The sequence below is a fragment of the Polypterus senegalus genome, chromosome 12, assembly GCF_016835505.1.
Source record: "Polypterus senegalus isolate Bchr_013 chromosome 12, ASM1683550v1, whole genome shotgun sequence".
Taxonomy (NCBI): domain Eukaryota; kingdom Metazoa; phylum Chordata; class Cladistia; order Polypteriformes; family Polypteridae; genus Polypterus; species Polypterus senegalus.
Genome location: NC_053165.1, coordinates 54189680 through 54216475, shown reverse-complemented (window position 1 = coordinate 54216475; position 26796 = coordinate 54189680). Strand labels below are relative to the sequence as shown.

General features: G+C 36.5%; 1 protein-coding gene across 1 annotated transcript in view; it reads left to right on the top strand.

Moving 5' to 3' along the window:
* kremen1 (kringle containing transmembrane protein 1) overlaps positions 1–26796 on the top strand; it is a 134270-nt gene that overhangs the window by 50450 nt on the left and 57024 nt on the right. Inside the window, exon 2 of the mRNA XM_039771416.1 lies at positions 18760–18922. Within this exon, the coding sequence (XP_039627350.1) occupies positions 18760–18922 (163 nt within the window). The remainder of the gene's footprint in view (positions 1–18759; positions 18923–26796) is intronic.

Here is a 26796-nt window from a genome sequence, read left to right as displayed (position 1 = left end):
TAATATTAGTGGCTTTACAGGAGACCAACTGATGTTAGCTGACAAAAATAGATAAATAAATAGCTCAAAATCAAGCAAAAATTCAGTGTGGTTGAGGATGATGCAACTGAAAAATCTGAGGGTTTTTAGGCTTCTGTACATGAGGATTAACTTTCAAAGCATCTGCAAAAACAATTCCTTTATTAATATTCTATACTTTGAAACACTGTTATTCTTAAAAATGTTCTAAAATAGACATCGTAAAGAAATGGCAGTTTATCTATAAAACAAAATCAGAAAGCACACACTATAGTGTTATGGACAGCAATTACTTGTAAATCAAATTAGCTCATGTGCTCATTCAAAGTGTAATCATATAGGATCTGCATTCCAATTGTGCCATTAGTGAATGGCAAGTCATGTTCGGAAGAATCAAAGGTGAAAATGAGGAAAATCCTTACATTCTGCATAGAATACTACACATTGTATAGGCTTATACCCATTTCATTTGCATTATGTGGACTTTTGTCAAAGGAGATGTGCACATGTAAATGAACAAACACACTCATTTCTTTTAGATGGTGTTAAAAACACACTAAATGATATAAAACATGATTACCACAAAAAGGGAAAAATAATAAGTGCACCAAGATGCTGCCACCACCATGCTTCACTGTGAGAATGGTGCTCTCAGGCTGATGGGAAATGTTGGGTTTGTGCCACAAATGCTATTTCCAATGATGGCCAAAAAGTTCAATTTTATTCTCATCTTACCAAAGAACCTTCCTCTATGTTTTTAGGTAAACTGCCACAAGCTATTGTGCAAACTCCAAGCGAGTTTTTTTTTTAATCTTTTTCTGTCTGTAAAGCCCCACTATGGACAGATACTCCCATCTCCATTATGTAAATACAGTGTATATATATATATATATATATATATATACTGTACATAAACTGTATATGTGTGTGTGTGTATGTATATTTTTATATATATATATATATCTCCATCCATTATCCAACCCACTATATCCTAACTACAGGGTCATGGGGGTCTGCTGGAGCCAATCCCAGCCATCACAGGGAACAAGGCAGGCAACAAACCCTGGGCAGGGCGCCAGCCCACCACAATATACAGTATATATATATTCATGGCATTCGTAGTCTGAATCACAATCTGATTGTAGGGGTGGTTACCTACCAGGTAACACTTGTGGTTGGTCAGCAAGTCGGCTAACATCCACCACAGTGCCCTCTTTTAGTTGTGAGAAGCAGATCATGCTTGGTTGAATGGAATGGTTGAAATAGTTTTTACTGTCATATAATGGAAAGAGTACGCGACACATGTTTCGCCCTAATTCTGGGCTCATCAGATGTACACATTCACTGCACCCCCTCTCGGGAATCGAACCTCGGACGACAGCGTCGGAGGCGAAGCCTCTTAAATTGCGCCACGGCGTGTGGTTCATTTATTTGACAGTATGTAGATCGGGGTAATTACATTCATGGCATTCGTAGTCTGAATCACAATCTGATTGTATGGGTGGTTACCTACCAGGTAACGCTTGTGGTTGGTCAGCAAGTTGGTTAACATCCGCCACGGTGCCCACTTTCAGTTGCGAGAAGCAGATCATAGAATAGTTAAAATAGTTTTTTACTGTCAAATAATGCAAATATATATATATATATATATATATATATAATATATATATATATATATATAAACTGCTCAAAAATTAAAGGAACACTTTGAAAACACATCAGATCTCAATGGGAAAAAGAAATCCTCCTGGATATCTATACTAATATAGACTGGGTAATGTGTTAGGAACGAAAGGATGCCACATCATTTGATGGAAATGAAAACGATCAACCTACAGAGCCCTGAATTCAAAAACGCCCCAAAAATCAGAGTGAAAAATTATGTGGCAGGCTAGTCCATTTTGCCAAAATTTAATTGCAGCAACTCAAAATTGTACGCAGCACTTTGTATGGCCCATGTGTTCTTGTATACATGCCTGACAACATCGGCTCATGCTTCTAATGAGATGACAGATGGTGTTGTGGGGGATCTCCTCCCAGATCTGGACCAGGGCGTCACTGAGCTCCTGGACAGTCTGAGGTGCAACCTGGTGGCATTGGATGGACCAAAACATAATGTCCCAGAGGTGTTCTATTGGATTTAGGTCAGGAAAGTGTGGTGGCCAGTCAGTGGTATCAATTCCTTCATCCTCCAGGAACTGCCTACATACTCTAACCACATGAGGCCAGGAATTGTCATGCACCAGGAGCCACTGTACCAGCATAGGGTCTGACAATGGGTCCAAGGATTTCATCCTGATACCTAATGGCAGCCAAGGTGCCTTTGTCAAGCCTGTAGCAGTCTGTGTGACCCTCCATGGATGTGCCTCCCTAGACAATCATTAACCCACCACCAAACTGCTCATGCTGAATGATGTTACAGGCAGCATAATGTTCTCCATGGCTTCTCTAGACCCTTTCACTTCTGTCACGTGCTCAGGGTGAACCTGCTCTCATCTGTAAAAAGCACAGGGCACCAGTGGTGCATCTGCCAATTCTGGTATTCTATGGCGAATGCCAATTGAGCTGCATGCTGCTGGGCAGTGAGCTCAGGGCCCATTAGAGGACATGGGGCCCTTGGGTCACCCTCATGAAGTCTTTCTGGTTGTTTGGTCAGAGACATTCACACCAGTTGCCTGCTGGAGGTCATTTTGTAGGGCTCTGGCAGTGCTCATCCTGTTCCTCCTTGCCCAAAGGAGCAGATACTGGACCTGCTGATGGGTTATGGACCTTCTATGGCCCTCTCCAGCTCTCCTAGAGTAACTGCTTGTCTCCTAGAATCTCCTCCATGCCCTTGAGACTGTGCAGGGAGACACAGCAAACCTTCTGGCAATGACACGTATTGATGTGCCATCCTGGAGAAGTTGGACTACCTGTGCAACCTCTGTAGGGTCCAGGTATCGCGTCATGCTACCAGTAGTGACACTGACTGTAGCCAAATGCAAAACTAGTGAAGAAACAGTCAGAAAAGATGAGGAGGGAAAAATGTCAGTGGCCTCCACCTGTTAAACCATTCCTGTTTTGGGGGTCATCTCATTGTTGCCCCTCTAGTGCATCTGTTGTTAATTTCATTAACACCACAGCAGCTGAAACTGATTAACAACCCCCTCTGCTACTTAACTGACCAGATTAATATCCCATAAGTTTCATTGACTTTATGCTAAACTCTGATTAAAAAGTGTTCCTTTAATTCTTTTGAGCAGTATATATAATTTCAAAAGGCTTTGTATAACTGATAGATATGTATATTTGGAATTAGGCACAAGTATCCTACTTGTAGTCAGAAACTTAAGGATATCCTAGCATTTGATGCAGGTTTTTTTTTTTTTTGTTCTTTATTTCACCTTATACAATGTCTTGTATTAGGATTTTGTTAGTTTTCGCATACCCCTTGGGGTCAGAGCGCAGTGTCAGCCATTGTATAGCGCCCCTGGAGCAATTGCCGGTTTAGGGCCTTGCTCAAGGGCCCAGCAGAGTAGGATCTCTTTTGACAGTGACGGGGATTTGAACTGGCAACCTTCTGAATACCAGCACAGACCCTTAGCCTCAGAGCTAACACTCCGCCACTAAAGTTACAGTTAATTGTAAAATGTTTCTAAATACAGTTTCATCCCACCATCCACTGACACTCCTTGTCTATTTTGCATTTAAAGAATGACTCAGTTCTGTATGTCATTTCCACCCCTTCCTTTCTCCAAGCCCCTTGGTAGACAGTAATGTATTGTAGCTGAAAGATGAAACCTGAAAAGGCTCTTGTTTATTGAGGGGCTGGAGCAATGATGATGTTCTGAAGCCAACTGATTATACTTGTCCCCAGCCATTTTGTTTATTTATTTATTTTGTTCTGGTCACTTAGCCAGTTTTAAATGTGGGCTGCTGTTTTCACACAATTCATATGATGTTCGTTGCATTACCACAAAATATGCCTCAGGCTCCTGAATGCCACAACTAAATAAAATATATATTTTTTTAATTTATAAACAAAACGTATACAATACTACACATATCCAACACATTTGATGAAGTTGTGCATGTATAGGCAATACTAGATTGTAACTGTGGGGAAAAAAAGAAAATTATGTTAGGTCAATAACTACAGAAAAAAACATATCCTATACACATAAGCCCAATTCTAGTGATTGAAAAAAGTGCAATATACCATAAAGCAGAAAAACTATCTGAAACAAAAGAAGTGCAATAAAAAGAACTCCCTGCCACTCTGGTGATCTCTAGGCAGTGGAACTCGTAACTAGAGTGTTTCACTTCTGTCACTGCAGAAAGAGCATACATAAAATAATATTCTTGCAAATGGGGCCAAAATAGTATGGCCATGGAATGCATATGATTGCAGATAGGCAAGCATTAGGCCTTTGATTGAAATCTATACATATCCAATATCAAGCTAGACTAAACAAAATGAAGAATAATACAGTATTTGTTTAACAAACATCCACCTAATGACTTACAGGCATTTTACAGTCAACCAATAAACCAGCATTCATAATTACCTTTTTGTGTTCCTCTTTCTTTTTTTCTCAGTTTTGCTGACTCAGAGCCTTAATTTGATGCATAAGCCTCCAGTCTTTTTTACATTTATGGGATGCACTGCAAAGCTGCTGCCAGTTGAGTGGCCTTGGTTGATGTCAATTGTCTGCTGATTGCATGTGTGCATTTAACTGTATTTTTTTTTTTTTTTTCAAAGGGCGATGTAACTAATGTAGTAACCATAAAAGTTAGAGGAGATTACATTCCTGTTTTCAGTTCACATACCTTAACCTCCTTCCTTGATTGTGATAATCAAAGATTTTGCAAAAATAAAAAAGAAAGGTTTTCAGATTCAAAAATGTGTGTTTGCCAGTTTGAGATGTAGTGTTCGCCTATGGGTGCAGAGGCAGGAAGGAGTTTTGATCCTGATGAAACTCTTCATTAGTGTAAAAGACCAGTTATCATTTTCCAACTGCTGCTTAGAACATAGTTGGTTAGCAATTGACTGGTCTCTAGGGGCAGCAGTGGTTTAAATTGTGGACCACTAAACTATGGATGCCCCTCTTTTCTCATGATGTACTGCAAATGTAATAATTTTGCTAGTTCAAAACTGAAACTATCACTGAATGAATATCAGCAGTGTTTTTTTTAATTCAAAATGTATATCACATTTTTACTATATGTTTACATGCTGCTCAGCTAGCTAGATGGATTCCTTAATAGAGAGTCTCAACCACTGACTGGATAAAAATTTACAATATGGATTCAGAACACCTTTTCAGCCTATATTTACTATGCCTGTGTCCCAATTGCCACATTTTTGTCCATGGAAGAGTTTATCATAAGACACATGCAGTGTGCGTCAGTAATGCACAGTAAATGAAGTTACTTTCTCTCCATGGAATGAAATGTTCAAATATTTCTGCTACCTTTTTTACAGTATGCTTATACATAGTAATTTTTCTGTCAACATTCATATTTCCACAGATCTGTTCAATTCCCAGTGGTTTGTCTGCAAGTAATTGTTACCTTTTAAAATCACCTTACACATCTCAGTTGATAAAAGACCTCAATGAATTTTTGAGAACAACTGCTTGAAAGGTTTGCATGATTAAATGCAAAGTGGTATGATCACAGGTAGGTAGCCTCAGTGTAGTAACCATACTGACAGACAGTAACACCATCTGGCAAACAGAAAAAAAGACAAAAATCAGATACCTTTTCACACATCTCACTATAAAGCAAATGTTAATTGGCCAATCTTTTCTTTCCAATTTACTTTGCAGTAATAAGTTAGCATTATAAAACAAAACATAGTCTGACTTTTATTATGTGCAAGAGTGACTAGGTCTCGCATCTACATAAGCGTATGAGATGCTTTGCTATAATGAAATGTAGGCAAATGCTATCACACCATTAGTTGATAAGTTTACCTACATGTATTACAGTAAATTGCTTGTAATTATATCAAAGAACCTCAATGCACAGGCTAATCTTAGGTCTAATCTATATGTTCTGTACACCTCGTTAATGAAAGGTTCATGCTACCCTTCTGATCCTTACTTGATGGTGTGCCAGGTCAGACAGGCAGTCAGTGTTTCCTGGTGTGAAATGGAATAGCTTCAACTTCTTCCACACCTGAAGGAAAGTTGAAAATATGGAGTATGACCCTGTTGTTGTTCTCCTATCTGACCTAACCTCTTGGATTAGAGAAAACAGTGGAATACAAGGAGAAAACTTCAGTTTATTTGATGCCCATTTTCAATTAACTTGAAGGCACACCCTCACTGTTAATTAGGTTTGTCATTTCTGACCAAACAATATGTTCATGTTCCAGCTTACCGACATCCCTGAACGCATGATGGATGCAGCTGTCTAAGATTCAAATTACACATTAACTAGCCACTTTTAACTTTGATTGTTCCCCAGGAATTCAAGTATTTCTTTAATTGCACAGCAGCTCCCTGTACTTCTGTACCACCACAAATCTGGCAACCTGATGCTAAGTAATAAGATGCCAAAGGGTTGTGGAGCTTGACTGAGATTTTTTTACTGATCATTTTTAGTGTTTCTCCAGCACAGAATCATTTCTTACAATCAATTTATGAGAGAAAAATTGAATTTGGTTTTCACCAAGGTAGTCTCAGGTGTTCTCCACAGTGCAATGTATGGAATACCTATGAAATTCATTTTAATCATCAAAGACAGCCTTTTAAACAGTTGTCTGTTTCAGCCACCACACAACATAAAAATGTGTTTTGCACTGGGGTATAAAGCAGCCACTTTACTGAGTTGTCTGTGCTGTTTCCGCTTTCAAACTGTACTTATTAAAGACACAAGAGCTCTCCAAAAGAAAAGCTGGATGACACATGCATCCTCCAGACTGCCCTTTATCTGATAATTACTTGAAAAGTGTACTTGCTACCAAAATTTAACCAAGTAATCTTAGTTTTGTGTCATAATTTTAATTTTTAAAGAAGCATTCTGATGCTTTGATTAAATACACTCCTATGCCTGAACTCATATCTATCTTTGTCTTAAGGTGGAATTTGGTATTTAGCATTAAGGCCTTCAGAGACTTTAGTTAAGATCTCCTCCATATGAAACTCTATTCACTGCCATCCCTTTGGAAGCTGGACCACTTGGCGAATATGCAAGAGAACTTTACTGAAAGCTAAGGAAAATGGTAGTTAGCATTTTGCAAAGTAGTAACATAACTGAATAGACAATACTGATGAAGAAATTCGGTCTGTGTAGACACTGGTCTGTGCTGATGATCTTTTCTTGTGACAAAGTATATATTTAAGAGAAGAGCACTGCCTGTTGTCTGTCACTGCATCATGGCTGTTGAGCTTATTTTCTCATTCTGTCTTAACCTTGATGCATGCAATAAGTGGCACTACCATCTGGTTGCACCTCCAAAGCAACCATGTTTAAATTATGCCAGTAAACCTTGTACATATGCAGTCACAGTGCTGCTGGTAGAGCAGCCTCCCTCCTCTTGCATTGAGTCCTTATTGCAATGCCAGTGTTGCAAAATGCATTTTTATGTTGTCAAAAACATTTTATGTTTTATGTTTGTACACCCACATCATACGAAAATTTAATATAGCACCTGACCAGTCAGTTCATGACTTCCAACAAAGCAGGTATGATGGAGTGAAGCTTTGCTGAGGTATCCCTGACCTGTTGGCCCGTTCCTTGCAAAGTGACAACTGCTAGCCAATATAAACTGAGAAAAGGAACAAAACTGTTCTTCAGTGCAAATGTGCAGAATTGGCCCTCTTACAAGGAAATTAAAATAGAGTCTGTACACCATATTCATCACTTTTAAGGTTTAATATGATAATAATGTCTCAGTGATATGAAATATTATATGTCTGAGCTGTCATTAAACTGGTTTGGCTGCATTTCCCCTTCTTGATTAAGGGAGTCATCATTTCAAAGTTTCTCTAAAATGTTGAGTATGAAGGGGTCAGAGTTGCCATAAATATATACAACTTCTCCCATCAAGGTTTCTTTTATAAATCCTGACTTTTGCACGGTAAGTTGTACACACACATTTTGGGCCTCTTTTTGTGCATGCGCAAAACATTAAATCTGATAAGAGTTATTTGGCTATAATGCCAGAAGACATGTTTGGCAAAAACCAAACACAGCAATTGACCAGCAGAATCTGATATCAAATGTAAAGCATGGTGGTTGAAATGTAATGGCTTTGCTACATCAGTCCCTGGGCAGCTTACCATTACAGAATCCACTATGAATTATTCAATATGTCAGAGAGTGCTTGGGAAATGTGAGAACATTTATCGGAAAATCGAAAGTCAACCAAAAGTGGACCTTGCAGCATGACAACATAGTAGTGGTAAATCAACCAAGGAAAGAAATAGAGGGCTCTGGATTGGCCAAGTCAAAGCCTGGATCTGAATACGACCGAGATGCTGCAGGGGGATTGGAAAAGAACTGTGCCCACAAAACACCCCTCAAACATCACACAGTTGAAGGAATTCTGCACTGGGGAGTTGGAAAAAATTATTCCACTCAGTTGATGTCCACGACTGCTGGACAGTTATAAAAAATGCCTACTCGATGGAGCAAAACCAGTTATTAGAGTGAAGAGACAACTTTCTTTTCCATTTACAGAAATGGCATCAGTTAAATTTTCTTTGAATAAATTAATGCAAAATATAATTTCCATTGCTTTCTTTTCCAATTGCATCAACTTTATCTATAAATACTGTTCAAATGAAGATCAAATCTTGATATATCCACCTATGTTAAAAAAGGAAAAACATTTCATGGGGGTTACTTTTGTCAAATGACAGCAGTGCGTGTCAGTTGTTGGGACATGTAGAGTTAGTGTGCTCTTAGTTTTCTTCTTTCTTTAATCCTTGAAATTCATAAAATATTTTTATACACTTAGAAATCTATGTGAAGACATCTCCTTTTATTTTATTCCTTTAATCTGTCCGTGGAAACTCTCATTAATTCGAGCATTACAAACATTTTGACAAGAAGAGACATTCATCCAATCCTCTTCACATAATTTTTGAAAAATAACATTGGGTTAAGTTTTGAAGGTCCCTAAAGTCCTGCTTTCTGCCATATTTTTTTTAAGTATATCATGTATTAATGGATCCTTTGTGAGGAAAATTATTTGTACAAAATTTGCCTCCAACAAGTTTCAATCAGTGTTACTGTGTTGTTGTTGGAAAATTAATTGTAATGTAATGGTTAGAATCCACAGTACTAGTTCACGTCAAAATTTTAAAACCTTCAATTTTGTCACCTCATTAATTTGTTTAAACTGAAAAGGTTCAACTTTTCATAACCAGCTCATACCTTTCACTGCTGAAATCAGCTTACATGTTCTTCTAATTGCTCTGTTTTTTCCTTTTGTCACTGAGATGTACAGATGTCCCCAGGATTATATTTTTCAGTGCAATCACTAAATATGGCAGGACCCTTCCATCTGCTCTACATGTGCAGTATGTATGTTCTTCTGTAGCTGAGGTGTGTGTTGGCAGATAGAGCAGGGGTGGAAAACTAGATGTAGTGGATCTAAATTGTGACTAAAGTAAAAACCACACTTTCTGAGGTCCTAATGTTGGAGTAAGTGAGACTTGATAGCTGTTTAGGATGGGAAAGCTTCACTACTGAAACTGCTGAAGTATGAGAACAATTCAGATAAGATTCATGGATGGCTGTTGAATATGAGCATGTTGGGGGACTAGATCCTTAGAAGCTGGATGACTAAATCTAGAAAGGAACATCGTACTGGAATTAAGATCCCTAAGTGTTATGGTAAGTAAGGTTTGACGTTTATAGGCTGAGAAGTAGATTGTGAAGAGTATGCTACTCTTGGGACCTGCAATTTAGCCCCAAGCCTATATTATGCTTACTTTTTGTGTGCCTAAACTGAAGTAGGCAGTTTTTTGCTTACTACTGCATTTCATTCATGCCTCACATCAAACAAGGAATTGGATGCCTTTTTAAAGTTGATCATTCCAGACTGCTGGCTTACAATATTTTTTCTCTTCTTTATAGTTTAATGAATTTTGGAAATCCTCTAATGTTCACAGGCACTTTAAGTTCTGACAGAACCTTCCACAGACAGTGACAGATGAACACCTGGTCCACATTTTCTGACAGCCTATGTCCAATGTAGTAATTGAACCCCCAGCATCTAATGTCACTGTGCTTTTAACAACTTTTTTTGTACACATCTATACTGTGGCCTCCTTCCTACCCGGACATGTATAGGTAAACTCCACCATGGACCCACTCCTTGCTCTACTTTTATCCTTATAATTTTTAATGTTAGAATACTTCCGTGCTTTACACTTTGTATTAGAAATACATTACTTTATTCATGCTCACAATGCATGTCTGTAAGTTAGGTGAAATAAAAGAACAGCTTCCTTGACTCCATTTGTATATGCGTGGGCATAAAAATGTGTTGATACTGAATTGAAAACAATTAAAAACAAATAGCCCTTCATACTTTATATACTGCAGCAGTTCCTGAAAGAAATGAGTTCTGATTTTTGTGGGATTCACCCAAGCTATGCAAGTTTAATTTTTCAAATAGTTGTCAATCATTAGGATTAAGCATCTTGTCTTTACATGAAAATTATTTCTTATCATAAGACAAATAACCAATACTGCATAAGTGTACATTTTCCTCTAATGTTGCTGTACTCTTATAATGCCATCCTATGTGAAATTCTTATATCAGTCTGCTTTGTGATGGGGCTGATTGCCATCTTGTGTACAGTATTATTAGAATAGGCACAGGTTCCCTGTCACCCCCACTCAACACACACACACTAACCATGGGCCAATTTTGCATCACCAATCCACATTACCTGCATGTCTTTGGACTGTGGGTGGAAACAAGAGAGCAACTGGAAAAAACCCATATGGAGATGGGGACAACATACACACTCGGCACAGCAGCAGTACTACTGGGCCATCATGCTGCCCTAGTACATATTTAATTTCCCATTAATTTATGCCTGCACAAAATTAATCAGTAAAAATATCTACAAATTTGTTTTGAGGAAACTGTGACAACTACAGGATAGGATCCTTTTTATACCAACAGATTTTCCATTTCAATTTGAAAGGCTATAGTTCCCAATAAAATGAATCTTTACAATGAACATAAATAAAGCTGAGGGACAAAAACTCAATTAATTGGGACCAGACTAATGGAATGTGTGCTTTTCTTTTGTATGCTTCTTATACAGTATGTGAGTTGTTTTATCTGAAATTAATAATTTAATATTTTAGATTGAATTGGTGAATTTGATATGATTCATAAGGCCCTTAACCTGATATTGATTTGTGCTGGGTATGACATTAATCTTCATCCAGCCCTACAAACAGGTCCTCCAACTTGCAGGCTAAATTTGGGGATTGGGTGCAGGATGGCACTCCCACCACCATAAAAAACCTCACAATGTTCCATGCTATCATCACATGCTTCCAACCTTACCTTACAAAAATTGTGGTTTATAATTTAACTTGATAAATAAACAAGTTCTTTAATTTATTTATATTTTCCCTTTGGTTGACAGAAAATTTTGATTTTGAAATACACTTGGGCAATGGCATTGGTATTACTGGATGTTCAGTATATTTATAGACTTTTCTGTTGGTATTTATCTAAATTATGCTTAGATTTTTATGTTGGGTTTATACTAGTGCATGTAGAGTCTATAGTATGTACTTACTGTATGTTTCCCCTCAAATATGGGTATGCTGGACTATTATAAAGTTATTTCTAAAAGCAAACTTAGGCCTTGAGGGGGCAGTCCTGAAAGACACATTTGGGTCCAACTTCTGTAAATCCAGAGTCCACAGAAGTTTTCTCATTGGCCCTCCGTCTTCCTTTGTCATCACAGGACAGAGTGATCAGAGCATTCTTGACTTGGGCTTGCTAGCCACAAGTAGGCAGTTCCCTTTTGAAGAATGCTGTTGATTGTGGTTCAGCGTGGGTCGCAAGTCCCTCCAGACCTTTTCTACAATTTCTTTCGACTGTTTGTTTGTTTCATTGTCGCCAGGATGGCTTTATGGGGCCTTGCACAACAAGCAAACTAAAATCTTTAATATGGGAATAATTAGTAACAATCCCATGGAAATAATTAAAGATGAACTGATGCAAAGGAATAGCCTTCGTAATTTTTATTTGATAGGTTTAGAGGAATCTGACAAAAGCCCATGACTGGCCACTTGTGCTTTTGAAGTGCTATTTTTTACTTTTTTCTATTTGTAGTTATAAATTCATCAGAAGGTCTTTAGTCTTTCATGCGGTAATGGTTCTGTTTTCAATCAAGACCTCTGATAAAAACCACAATAAAGCCATCACATTATGACAGAAGGGAATAATCAGAGGCCGTTATTACAAGCAGAGCTTGAAAACACCTCTCTGTATGCAAATGAAACAGCTACAGTTTACCACTGCTGTTATTTTTGCTCACACAGAACACAAACACACACATTTTTTGTTTTCCCTGATGTTCTTTTTCCACTGTGTATTTATTTAATCTTATAAGTTTAGCTTCAAAGATGAATCTACTGACAAATATGACACAATGACACTCATTTTGAAATGGAACCCTGGATAAAGATGATTTGTGGCATTTATTTTTTGTATAAATAATAGAGAATTCTTGATCTTTCTTCCTGCCTTTATTATTTTTTCCTCATCCCAAGTTTTTCATAACATAATTAGACACAGATTTATCCTCACCCATACAAAAATGTGTTTGCTATAGGAGAAAAGATTAATATATATTAATGACATGAACCTTTCCAAAATACACCTCCATTTATGGTGTATTTTGTAGGTTGTGATCTAGGTAAGGTATTCTACATAAACTGCTTAAGATATATGGTACATAATATAGGGGGCCTTGTCAGTAAAATAGAATTTGGTGAGTGTAGTTTAATTACATTAAACAGAACTTGTCCAATAGCTCAAATGAACCATCACACTTTTTCAGAGCACACCACATAGAATGTGTTATTTGTTTGTCAGTATTTCTAGTGACTTATCATAGCTGACGTTTAGTGTAGATGCAGCTAACGCAGACCCAAGATGCACTGATGTCAAGTAAAATCAGCGTACTTTAGTAATATTGTCATGATAAACAAGGGCATAATGAAATACATAACAATATTTTATTTAATAGAAAACCCTAATTGGCTTACCCTTGTTTCCATACCACTTTTAGAGTAAAAGAAATAAAGCATTTATCTAAAAAATCCCTCTTTTCACATTTTAATCTGTGTTGTAGTTTAATACTTTTTAATATGAGAAGAGGGAAATATAACTGTAATGGCACACGCTAAACAATAAAGTGATTCCCATATTCAGCCCATAATGCCCTTACTGCTTTATACAATTTGTAATCATCAAAATCCTACCTGTTTTACTCTCTCTGACCAGATTTGGTTTAAAATGTTAATTCTTAATATTCATGATGCCATATGCCAGATGTATTCTATCATTTTAGTAAAAATGTCTTAGATTTATTCATCACCGTGGGGCTTGTCAAATATCAGGGAAAGGCAAGAAATTATAGGCTACAAAATAAACAATAATTTAACAATAATAATAACAACAATAATAATAATCCATAAAGTGATGAGACACAAACATGGCAAAATTAAACTTAACAATCAACATAGCAATTGAACTGCAACTTGAATGCCTTGCTAAAGGCTGTTTACCACCACCTATGATTGGATGGATAACACTCTTCATATTCACACCTGGCATGAAAAAAAAAGTTCTCCATAATTGGTCTCTTGTTGGAAAAACCTTTGATATTATGCACTGATGGATGATGATATTTTTGTCTACGTAGACTAGGATGCAGTAAACAGAAAGAATATATACATGTTTAAACATAATTGTTATACTTAGATGTCATTGACTTTGGTAATTATATAAGGCTAGTTTATTTCAGAGAACTACATTTATTTTATATGTTTACGGGGGTATGTGGCAAGATTATGATTTTGATGTTGCCATCAGTGTGATTTACCTGTTAGGCTGGCGAGATAAACAGGAAGCTGCCATTTGTAATATTTGTTTATAATGATGTTAGATAGTAATAACATTTTTGACTCGTGTGACAACGATTCAAACTTCTTAGGAAATGTGAAATGCAAAAATGAGAGAAAGCCTGCCAATACAGCCAAATTGCTATGCGCATATTTTTCTGAGACATCTTGCTAAGTGCCTTCTCTTTCATGTCCATAGATTTCTACATGCAAATTCGAGCAGTGGTGATTCCACTCAAAGCATCTTTGAGCACTTGCCATTGTGAGAAACAAATCCACTGACATCCTACATGAGCTGGTATTTATGGTCGTCTATTAGGTTACATTTCTCTAAATACATTTTTATAAAATTTTGCTAATTCAGAATAGATATTGGTACATAGTCGTAATGGATATGAATGGCTAATAAAGTTATTTTAAACACTCAAACAAAAAAATTAGATATGAGCCTAAAATCAGAATTGACTTACTATTATCTGAAGTCTGAACATAATGTAGCTTTAGTAGCCTGTAGCAACATATGAGCTCAAATGCTGCTTGCAGACATTTCAAGTCATTTATAGCATTGTGACTCTTCTGTGAGTGCAAAGAGCGTCTGAGTTCACCACACATTACATATAAAATTTTGTTGTCACGAACTGGGGGTGGCTATCCTGCCACAACAAGAGGCAAAGCTGGAATTGGATGCCAGTCCATCAAAGAGCCCCCACATGCACATTGACACAGGGTCAATCTGGAAGAACCAAATTAATGTAAATATTGGTGAGGCTCATGATGGTATTTGTTTTACTTTTAAGTTCGCTACCCTATAATTATATCTACTGGTTTTCTTTTTTCCCCCAATATAAAGCTGTGCACTTCCAACAAGACTTATTTGCAACATATTTGCAAGTATCATATATCCAGATATATCCATTGTAATCACTATTCTGCATGCCCATTCAAAATGTACATCCTTGCCAAATTAGCCGTGTGTTATCTTAAAAGCCTATTAATTGTATTAACAAATAAAAAAACAGTTGTTACTTTTTATAAGTCTGTTATTAATTCCTAAAGTCTATAGCTTGTCCACTATTAATTATAATAAAAAAGAAGATATTAGTTAACATCTTGTTGGCAGATGTTTGCTTACATTTAATTATTTATTTATTACGTACTTCCTAAAAGCTAATAGTGTGCCAGCAAGACCATAGGACTCAATATGTTTATGATCTGTTATCAAATTGTTAAGTGATTGTTATATTTTGTTATAGATGTGTTACGGAGTTTAATAAGTCATTCACTTAAAATATGTCCAGCTAAAAAACTTCAGATCTTAAATGTTTATAATGTAAAGAGGCTTAGATGAAAAGTACTAAGGGGTAGAATCAATTAAAGTACATGTAACTTAAAGTGCTTAGAATGTTTGGCTGCTATAAACAGTTCCGCCATCACTAATTTGACAGTGATTTGGTTGGAAGACAGAAAATGTATATATGGTGTTGCGCTGATCTTGCCTTGTCACAATGATTTCAACATTGAGAACTTAAAAGTTTGATTCAATATTTAAAACATTACCAAATACAAATGAAGTAAACGAAAAATTATTTTGGAAGAGGTATTAAAATAAATAAATACATAACTTACCCTAAGGACACATAATTTTGCATACATAAATGAAAGCTCCACATGTTTTTATTGACCTGCTTTTGCTACTTACAGTTTGCAACATTGGGAAATCCAGTTAGGCACAATACTGGCACCCATATGGAGACTGATTTCTTTAGCTCCCCTTTACCAAAAGGGAGCATTTTGTAACATTCTTGTAAAAGCTTGGAAATCACTGGAGGATTCAATCTCAAAATTTAAATGGAAGGGCCTTTTTTTTTAAATGTAAAGGACACTTACTGATCCACGAAATAGTAAAAACATAAATCACAAAACACATTAAAATCTGCAGGAGATCCTTAAAGCATAAAGCAATGAGTCCTTCATTGACATTATGTTCAAAGATTTAGCTATTTATTAGCACATTGTAGAAATGCCATAGTGTCCTTTACATTTTTGAAAATCCTTGAATAGTTAGCTGTTCTTATTCACTGAACGTAGCTAATCCAAATCTAGAGTTCTAGGGACACAAACTCCACCTGTGTACCTGCATGAGGGTTCCAGTCCATCACAAGTCGAAAACACTCAAATTGCCACACTTGTTCATACTGGGTCAATTTAAAATCACCAATTAATATAATATACCCAATCTTAGGCATTTGAGGAGTATTCACAGGGAACCCATGAAAAGATTTTGCAAACACTGCATGAACAACAGGAATTCAAACCTGAGATATGTAACCAATACAGGCTTAGAAACTGACTGAATTACCTGTCCAGGGTTGGCTCCAGTCTTTGTCCAGTGCTGTCAGGATAGGTTCCAGCTCCCTGTCATCCTGAATTGGATTAAGAGAATGTTAATGTTGTTTACTTTCCATTTCATACACTTTAAAAAACTGCAAGAATTTTAAATTGCAAAAATGTTACTTCTAATTCTAAAGGTAAGCCACAAAACAGCTATTTTAAATATTTCAATAAAACAGTGTAATGGTTCAATATAACAGTAACATAACATTCTCAATTAATCTTATGCCAAGTCTGGGTTGCGGGGGGCTTGACCCCAAGTCTACTGTAATGCGTTGGCAAACAAAACAAATAAACTTCTCATCAATTATGTAAACGTAAAAATGGCATCACAGTCTCTTTTCAGAACCTCCCTTTTATGCAGATTTTCATATGTTAATGAAATAGCACATTCATCTTTCAAAAGTTCTCATTAAAATTGGTGGTCAACCAGTAATTACAGTTGGTTTTGATTATTTAGCTGTATATATGGACTAATCCTAATCATGTCTGAAGTCACTATTCTAAATTTAGCACTTTGTAAACAATAAGGTCACTGAATGTAAATTAATAAAACCTACCTTTTTAGTGCTTGCCCTACAGAATGCTGCTCACCTCTACAACTGAGTCAAAACTGCAGTTGTACAGTCACACTTTTTAATACATGAAAATCGTTAAAATACATTTGGAAGTAAAGTAAGCTATTTCTTTCAACTCCTTGGTGTCAGTGTTTATGCCACCACTGGAGCCATCTGTCCACCCAAATAGTTTCTTCTTGCAGTTTAATAATCATGAGGTACCTAATTCTAACAGTTTTGAAAATTACAGTTTGTAATGTCCTAAGGTTTGCTCTTATCAATGCTTTTTAGCATGTATATATGGCTAGAAAGTTACTGAAATCTGAGTCTTTAGTCTATACATACGGAACATTTTTGCCTTTATAATTTTCTTTTGTCATTGCATAAATTAGGTTCTACCAAAAAGTTCCACTAACATTCTTAATGGATTTGTAAGTGTAATGTTGCTTGGCCTCTCATCCTTTTATACTAGGAAGATAGTTACAAGTAAGTTCAAGACCCTTGGCACATTGGCCATATGCTTGTTAGAATTTCCTCCATAGTGATGAGATATCACACATGGTCACTCCATTACTCCTTCTGACAAAAGAGCATTGGGTTGTTTATCAGCTTTGAAACTTGAACAACACACCACTACTAAATTAAGGACTTGTGCTGTGTACTCCCCTTCAGCAGCATGTGAGATGTGGGTGAAGAAAACAAGAATCAAGTAAGAGTCTGCTGGAGTCTGTTCCCCAAAAAACTAGAATTCCTTCCTTTGCAGTTTAGTTATTTGATAATATCAATAAATGAGATTAGGCACACTAGCAGCTCCTTCTTCATGCTCTCTTCCCTCTTGCAACCCATTGTTTGCATCTGTCCAGCAGTCCTGAGTGAAGCTGTCTGTTTTCATGGCATTCACAATAATAACCTGAGATTATTAAATAAAACATCATGGGGTATGGGGGAAAACTGTTTCTAATTTGCTAGAAGATGCTTTACATTACAAGGTGGAAAGGAATCTGAAACGCACAGCTCTTGTTTTCTTGACATTCCTACAAGATTCAGTGAGGAGGAGCTTAATTAAGGCTCTTCTGTGACCATCCATAATGAACAGAGTTTTGACATTGCTCTCTGTTTCTTTGAACACACTGCAATGTGCCTTTTGTTGTACTGTACAGTCACAATGCAATGAGTTATTCCCAGAATGTTCGTCTTTCCTACAAAAGGCTCCAGCTGAAATTTTTCAGACTCCACTCTACATGTGTTTTGCTTTGTTTTAGTTTTGACAGTTTCACGTTTGAATGGCATGCTGATTTAATTATAGATGGGAGTGCTTTGAATTGTGGGTGTGGGGGGTGAAAAAAAATGAGAACAAAACTTGGGAAAGAGAGTGAACAAGTAGAAGAGTTAATTAAAGTCAAATGTGTCCGCGTGAGGCCTGTGGGTATGCTTCAGTGTGGTGGACAGAGGCTTTTTAAATATAAAAATAGTTAAGAGCTTTTATTTCCTCCCTCATCTACTTTGTCTCTGTAACTTCACCCAAAAGTTTTCATTGTTGAGTTTTTAGATCTTATTGAATGGATTATTGATCAAAGTAGATGGGCGCTGAATTGAAGTTTGTGAAGACTCTTTTGCATAGCCCTTGACATATTCCTTTCTCTGCACAAATGTAGCCCATGTTCAAGGCCATGTTTTCTTTAATTTACAGAATGCTACACTGCCAATGGAGAAGATTACAGAGGGCAGCAAAACCAGACATGTCTGCAAGGGGGGAAACCATGTCTTTACTGGAACGAGACCTTTCAACACCCATACAACACTGTGAAATATCCAAATGGAGAAGGCGGCCTGGGGAGGCACAATTACTGCAGGTACATCTACATCTTTGGGGTGAAAGTGTTTCTTTGTATCTAAGACATATCTTTAGTTAGCACTGCTTATTTGTAGGAAAGCTGATATACAAATCCACATTCCATTGAAAATAGAAGTATGTGTCAGTTCAGTTGTCGTTTCTCCATTATGTGCCATTTGGTATGGAATTCATAAAAGCCATACTTAAGTTTGTGATATTCCATTTGTTTGAATGAAAAATGCCATGCATTTTCTTACTACATGCATTACAATATACATTTCAATAGATGGTACACTGCAAATGTTAACACTGAATATGACAAACAGTGACCAGCTGCCAGACGGACAGAATTCAGCTTATCCAGTTTAATAAAAGTGTCTGTGTGTGTCAGTGAATCTGTGTGTCTGTCAGTTGGTAGGGTTAGGAAGAAAATTTTTAAAATAGGCAAAACATGTAAAAGGGTATAAAAAATTAAAAATGACTAAAGTACAAAATAAAGTTCTAAAAATAAGAAAACTGTTCTCTTACCTAAAGTTATATACCATCAACAGCATTGTGATACCGTCTTTCTTACAGTCACTTGGGCCTTGTAAATTTAGTTTATGGCTATAATACTAAAACCGAAATAACACTGTGTGATGGACAATGTATGAATGAAAATAATGATAAATGGAAAAGCATGTCAGAAAACCAAAGCACTGACAGGACTAGGCTACAGTCATTAAACCAGGTCAATGCAGTAATGGACCAGCACTAAATTTTTCCAGCAAACAGTGGAGGTGGCAAAAATGGACAGCTCTGTCTAAAGAAAAAAAGGCTGCCATAAGGGAAAGGGATTGGATTTGTATTATTATACTACCAGACAAAATGAACAAACCATGTTTCAAATAAAAACAAATGAGGCCTATGTTGATCACTTAAATTTCAACCCATCTAAGACGGGCATCACAGCTTGTATTCATATATTTGAACAGGTACTTGCCCAAGAAATAAATAATAAAATGTGTAGATGACAGCTTAGAGAATATGCCAAATGATATCTTACGGTATGGAAAGGCTGGACTGTCTTGAGCCCGAATAAATTCTTTAATTCAGTCTTAACATGACCTATTTGTCCAGCACCAAAATTGAGATTTTTTAAGTGACCCAACTGAAGTATAACCATTGACATCAGTTGTCTGCTTGGATGTCTCTGGAATAGCCAGGGAATAGTGTGCCTGTCAGAAATGGTATCTTGAAACTATATATAAGCAGTGCAGGTAAAATTATATACCCAAATATTTAAGATTTATGATTCAATTTGTTAGTTGCTTTTGTGCTTCTACTGGCTCAAAGATCTAACTTGGCAAATACATTTAGGATTCAAACATCTGTATAATGTTAACTTCACTTGTTTTGTGCTACAATGAAGATGGTGTTGCTGGATTAAGAGTGGTCATCAGAAATGTAAACTTTCACTAGACAGGTGTGATTTCACTTTGATTTATTACATGCAGAAAATACACCTGTTCACCAAACCTTATTCAGCCAACAGGAGATCAGTGTCACAATTCTCAATGCATTTTAAGTGTTGTTTCAGCCATTTAAGGCAATGTTCCTATTTTAATGGAAATATGTCGGGTTTCTGATTTCTTTTTCTTTTTTTGATAATAGCTGAAAATGAAAACTCATTTCTGCAAATGAATTCAAAAGACCTGGGGCCTCATGCATAATGGTGTGCGTAGAATTCACACTATAACACGACGTAAGCACAAAAGCCGAAATGTGCTTACGCACAGAAAAATACTGATGCAGGAATCTGTGCGTACTCCAACTTCCATGTTCTTCCGCTACATAAATCCCGGTCAGAGTGAAAAGTAACGTACGTGCACGCGCCTTCTGTCCCGCCCCAACTCCTCCCAGAATTTTGGTTCTATGAATATGCAAATTAATATAAATAGACCTTAAGCTCAGCCTTCTGTGAAAAGACAATGAGAAAAGCACGGGGGAAAATATAAAAATTTCAGCAAATACCAAGTGGAGGCAAGGAAAAACGTACTATTTGTTGGTTTAAACAGTGGTATAAACAACAAAAGGAAGTTGATCAAGTGACAGAGAGTCGGAGAAACTCGAAAGCTCAAGTCCACAAAGTCACACAGTACCATAAATAAAAAAGTTGTCAGATATCCAAGTCGCCGTGAAAAGGCAAGTTGTAGCCCAACGTCTGAGTGTTGTATGAAAGCTTATTAGGGTACAGAGAAGAAAATAGGCACACAGTGGGGAAAAAAGCAGGAAATGTCAACTTTAATCTCAAATTTTCCCACTTTAATCACATAGTTTATTTTGTCATTAAAGTAGAACATCATAAACTTCATCTTAAAATCGATTAATTTACTAGTTTCTCAAATCCCATCGTAACTAAAGTACCACGTTAAATGGTTTGTTTTGATCGTCTTTGTGCTCTATGTGTGAATCACTACATGCTTCTTAAACTGGCTTTCTCTTCCTCCGACAGGACACAGAATCCATTACATTTGTGATATTACAGCTGTATGAATAATTAAAATACTGAGATGTATATGTGATATCTTTTTCATGATGATAGGAATGAAAGCATGTTATTAAACATGGGAACACGGTGGCGATACTGTCTCTTTCAAACGTACTAACCCCCAATTCCTGTCCTTCCTTTTCTTTCTCCAAATACCCAATCGCCAAACAATCAGCTCTATAATAGACGTTAAGCCATCTGTAAGCTTACAACAACGATTCTTCAAAACTTTTAAGGAACATTGAAATATCTTCGTAGTACATGTTTAATTATTCTATCCATCTATCCTTCCAGCATACAGCAATCAATCAGGATAAATCTGAACTAGCCAGCACTGTGGCACCGTGTCCTCACATGTTTAATTATTAACAATACAGATTATTTAAATGAAGTTAGTTTTATCTGTATAATATAAGCAACATATTTTGCTGCATTTCATCTAAAAAATTATATCGTCATCATATGTAAATACACGCTTTATAAAGTGGCGCAGGTTGTGCAATATTATAACTGTAGTGCAAGTTTACAGTGAGGCAATTGTACTTATAAGTACAAACAGTTCTACAAGGAGCAATTGATTGAGTGCATTTATAGTTCTTGGGGATTAAACTGTTTCTGAACCGCGAGGTCCGTACAGGAAAGACTGTGAAGCTTTTTGCCGTGGCTGAGGCAGCATGTGCTTGATGCTGTATCCTGATAATTCTCTTTCCGATCAGCTGCTGCTGTGATTCCCTACTCAGATACAGTCATATAAATACTCCAAGTGGTGCAGTGAGAGTAATATGGAAAAAGATGATCCACTGTGGCAACCCTTAAAGGGAGCAGCTGAAAGCAGAAAAAGAAGGTGCAGTGAGAGTAACAGTGCTAAAGCAGTTATGGTATTTGGAATACTATGGCTATTCCTTGGACCATTATATTGTTACAGGTTAATTACAATCAGATGCATTACACTAATAAACAATATGCAGTTAGTTTCAGTGTATTTATAAAGCCGCGTCAGGAATGTGCATCTAAGAAACAAAGAATAACCACACAGGAACAGTAGCAGTGCTTTGACGCTGGGTGCTGCCAGTCTGCAAAACCGAGCGTAGAACCTGCGTATTACCAAGGTATGAGGTGCTGTGGAAAAGTGTGTGGCTTTACGCCAAGTTTAGGTTTTATACATCACGATTTGAACATGAAAACGTTCTTACGCAACATTTCTGTGTGTACGCACCGTTTATACAGGAGGCCCCTGGTCTTGACTCTTGCTTTGTGTGCTAAAATATGACAGCATGAATTCCCCCAGTCTATTATTATTTCTGCCCTTAACACATCACGCCATCATATGGCATTTTACAAAGTAATCAACAAACTGTTTAAAAGAAACCAATTAATTTACAGTACAAGAACACTTGCTACACAATAAGTTAATAAGAATTAAAACTTTGAAGGCCCTAACCAAGTAAACATGGACTGATGTTGGGCGACAGTAAACTAGAATTAAGATGAGTAGAGCTGGTGAATAAAATATATTTAACTAAAATACAAGAAGTAAAAGTTAAGTATTTGAGAATTATTTGACCCCAGGCAAGCTAAAAAAGCTTGGATCTCAGTTGTTAGTATGCAGTGTTAAAATTAATATGTTTTAAATTAATAGCAGAGTTTTGATGATAACAGAATTGTTCAAGAAGCTGAAGTAGTCAAACCAGCTGAGGGCTGAAGTGTTTTTTTTAATTTTGGTCCATGTCAGGACACTGGCAGGAAAATATTGAACTTATTAATATATTCAGTTTGTGGTGAGAGACGATTTTAAAGTGGGATTACACTAATATACTTAGGAGTATCACAGGAGCATAGGGCCAAACTCCAGTAGTGTTTTTGTGGTAGAAAGAAGTTTTAATTGGAGCAGAGATTTTATTTCATTCATTTTTTTCTGAAAATGCCAGTGCTTGCATGCTTGCAAAGTTGATAATTTCATGTAAATCTTTCTGGAATCAAGACACAAAATATTTGGTTTTCTTAAATGTTCAGCAGTGCAACACAGTTCTTTAGATAATTTTGGAAAAGTGTTATGTTAAGCTATATGATATCAGGATATCACAGAAAGATGGAGTCTCAGCATTAAGGAGTTGTTTGTTTAGAATTTGTCTCTGTGCTATGCTTAGGCTGAAATCCTGACTGTATGGTTGTCAGTTAACACTAGGACATGTGGGGATGACCCAGGTTCGAACCTGCAACCTCTTGGCAGTTCTTATCTCTACACCAGCCAAGCAGACATTTCTCCTTTATGTTGACAGATATTTGAGCTTTGGTTTTTACGTATTGACAGCAACATGTAAATTGAATAATTTCTTTTTCTTCAGTTATATTTTTGAATAAAATCACACTTGTTTTGTTAAGTAGTATCCTTAATTATTAATATCATTACAAGCAGTTACACTTTATCTGCAAACACAGACTGAAAGGACTTTTTCAGATCACGGTAAGTACTGACCAGTAGCGTCATCACAGTGGGTTATGGTATTTTGTTCTCACCTTACCAGAGTTCATGTACTCTTTTTCAAAAGCGTTTCTTTTTCCTTTTCAATGTGATATACAGTATAGTAATGTATTACAGAAACAAGACCATTGTAATGGAAACAGTGGTAAATATTTATTCTTATTTTTTCAAATATTTTCATTTTTGTGGTAATTTGAGTCTGAATGTATTTAGCATTTCATCAGTTTGCTCGGGGAATAAAGGCTGCCAGCCTAGCCACACTTGATTACTAGGGCTTGAGTTGCCCATCTTGTATTTTTTTTAGCTGAGTCAAAAAGAGGAGGTTCAAGAGTTCATTATCCTCTGCATATGCCATAATTTCTTGAACTTCCAGCTACGTTTATAATCCAGATGCTTGGTAGCAGTTGCTGAATGAGAATATTTGGTCCAAATTAATTCCCTGTCAAGACCCAGAAGTGGAGCTGGTTGATAATTCTAAAACCTTTCATTGTAAATGGCTGTTATTCATTTTGCAGATCATATAATTATTGTCAAATCACCTTCAGCTAAATTCCCTTACTTTTACACTTAAAGAGTAGTGCAAATTGTGATGGTTTCTAATGAGCCAACCAAACAGAATGCGATCATTTTGATGTGTCTACATTTTGTGGTTACCCATGTCATTTCCTGGATGATACACAGAAATGCATCATCCATCCATCCATTATGTAGGTAGCAATATTATTATCAAATTGTGAATTTCCCCTTGGGATTAATTATCTATCTATCTATCTATCTATCAATAATCAAATGAGCAATGTGAGATGTGACACTACAAACAGAATCGATTTTGCTTTACAATCCCTGAAAATTAGGTTATTTTATCTTTCAGCATAATGCTAGTCTAAAAACACACCTTAAACATGTGGTGGAAGAGACATAAACTATTGAAGAAAAAAAATAGCACTTCTGCTTTTATTTCTTATATCAGACAGCTGTGAAGGCAGCACATCAAAATCATCAAACAATAGTCTCTCGTACAACAGGAAAAAGGCCAATTTTTTTTGTCCAAGGTTCAGATTTTTTATCTCCAGCTGTGTCCAGATGGCTTAGTTTGGAGAAAAGTCCCAAAGCTTGAATAGCTCAGTGACTTTGAAGATGGCGCAAAGATATTGTCTAATAGACAATAGCAAGAGTGGAACTTGGTCACATCTGTTGTAAGAAATGGACTGGCAGTGGTGTTATTTAACTTTTTTTTTTTTTATTTTACTGAGGTAATCCTGTATTTAATTAACTCAAGAGGATTTAATTACAGGTATATACAAGTATATTTAAAGCATGAGCAGCAGACCAAGGGTTCAGAAAGAGAAGGAAAAGTCAGCTAAAGCTTCATCAAAGTCTAAACCAGTCAAGTTCATGATACGGCCTGCCAGAGATTGACTTGGAAGAGACAGACAAAGGAAACAATCTGCCGGAATCTCATGCTGCAGCATTGGCTCCAGTAGAGAGAGAAAGTTGGAGCAAAACTGTGAGTGTGGAAAGCAATGAGAATTTGCCAGTCTCAGGCGAATTATCGGAAATGAGCATGGCCTCTCTATCCCCACTGTCAACTACTACCAATACCCCAATTGAGTTAACAGCATCAACTCCAAGCAGGCTCGCAGCTCTGCCTTTGGAGCACAGATAAGAAGGAAACAAACTGTCTGAGCTCAAGGTAATGATTACCTCACTTGGGGGGAATATAAATGATATAAAGAATGACATAAAGGAGATAAAGAAGGATATACACAAGAGAAATGACAAAATTGACAACAGACTTGACTGTTTCAGGACATAAAAGACCAGGAGGTATGTTTAAGTAATAACTTTGCTATAAGCTTAAAGAAATTCTAGGTAGAACCTCTGAAAAAATATAGGAAAATTTGAGTAACTTTGAGAATAAAATTAGAGTACTTGATGTTCAGCTTGAAGAATTTAAAACAAACATTGTATTGAAGAAGCTGAACAACTGACATCCATCACTGACAAAAAAGCAACTGCTGTAGAATCTGAATGCAAAGTGCTCAGTGACAAACTAGCTGTCCTGGAAGATAGATATAGAAAGAACAACATCAGAATTAATGGTCTACCTGAAAACTGTGAAAGTCCAAACCCAGTGTAATTCATAGCTAGACTATTCTCTAAAAATATTGAAGAGGACTTCTTCAAATCAGACAGATGTCAATAGCTTACTGCATACATGGATCAAATGACTCAAAACCAAGAAGCCTGATTGTCCATTTCGACAAACTATACAAAGAAAACTAGAGATGTTGGAATCTTAATACATAAAGCAATCTCATTTGTAGCATCAGACATAGTATCTAATATGTCATGGTGATAGGTAGTTTATTTCAGTCTAAAAAAAAAATGTGATAAATATCTACACACCTAATGTGGATGATAGAAATTTTATCCAAAATGTATTTGCATTTATTCCTATCTATCTATGTGAACACTCATAAATTTATAATGGCCAGAGACTTTAATTGTGTTTTAAATCCAGACACGGATAGTGGCGATAACATGTAACACTGCAAAAATAATCACACTTTCTAATGCATCATAACTTATCAGACACATGGAGATTTTTTAGTCCAAACTTAAGAGCATATTCCTTCTCTTCTTATTCAAGAATTATTTTTTTATTGATGATAAATTATTGCCCAGTATCATATACTGTACGATGCTCTCTCCGACCACACCCCTCTGATCGTGGAGCTAAAATCACTATGCCCTACACACATCTCATAGCTGATGTCTTAACCACCTTTCTTTAGTTGATGAGAACTGTACAGAATTCATCTCCAAGCAAACCGATTATTTTTCTTTTTAGAGACAAAGGTATCCTCAGAGGTCTCTG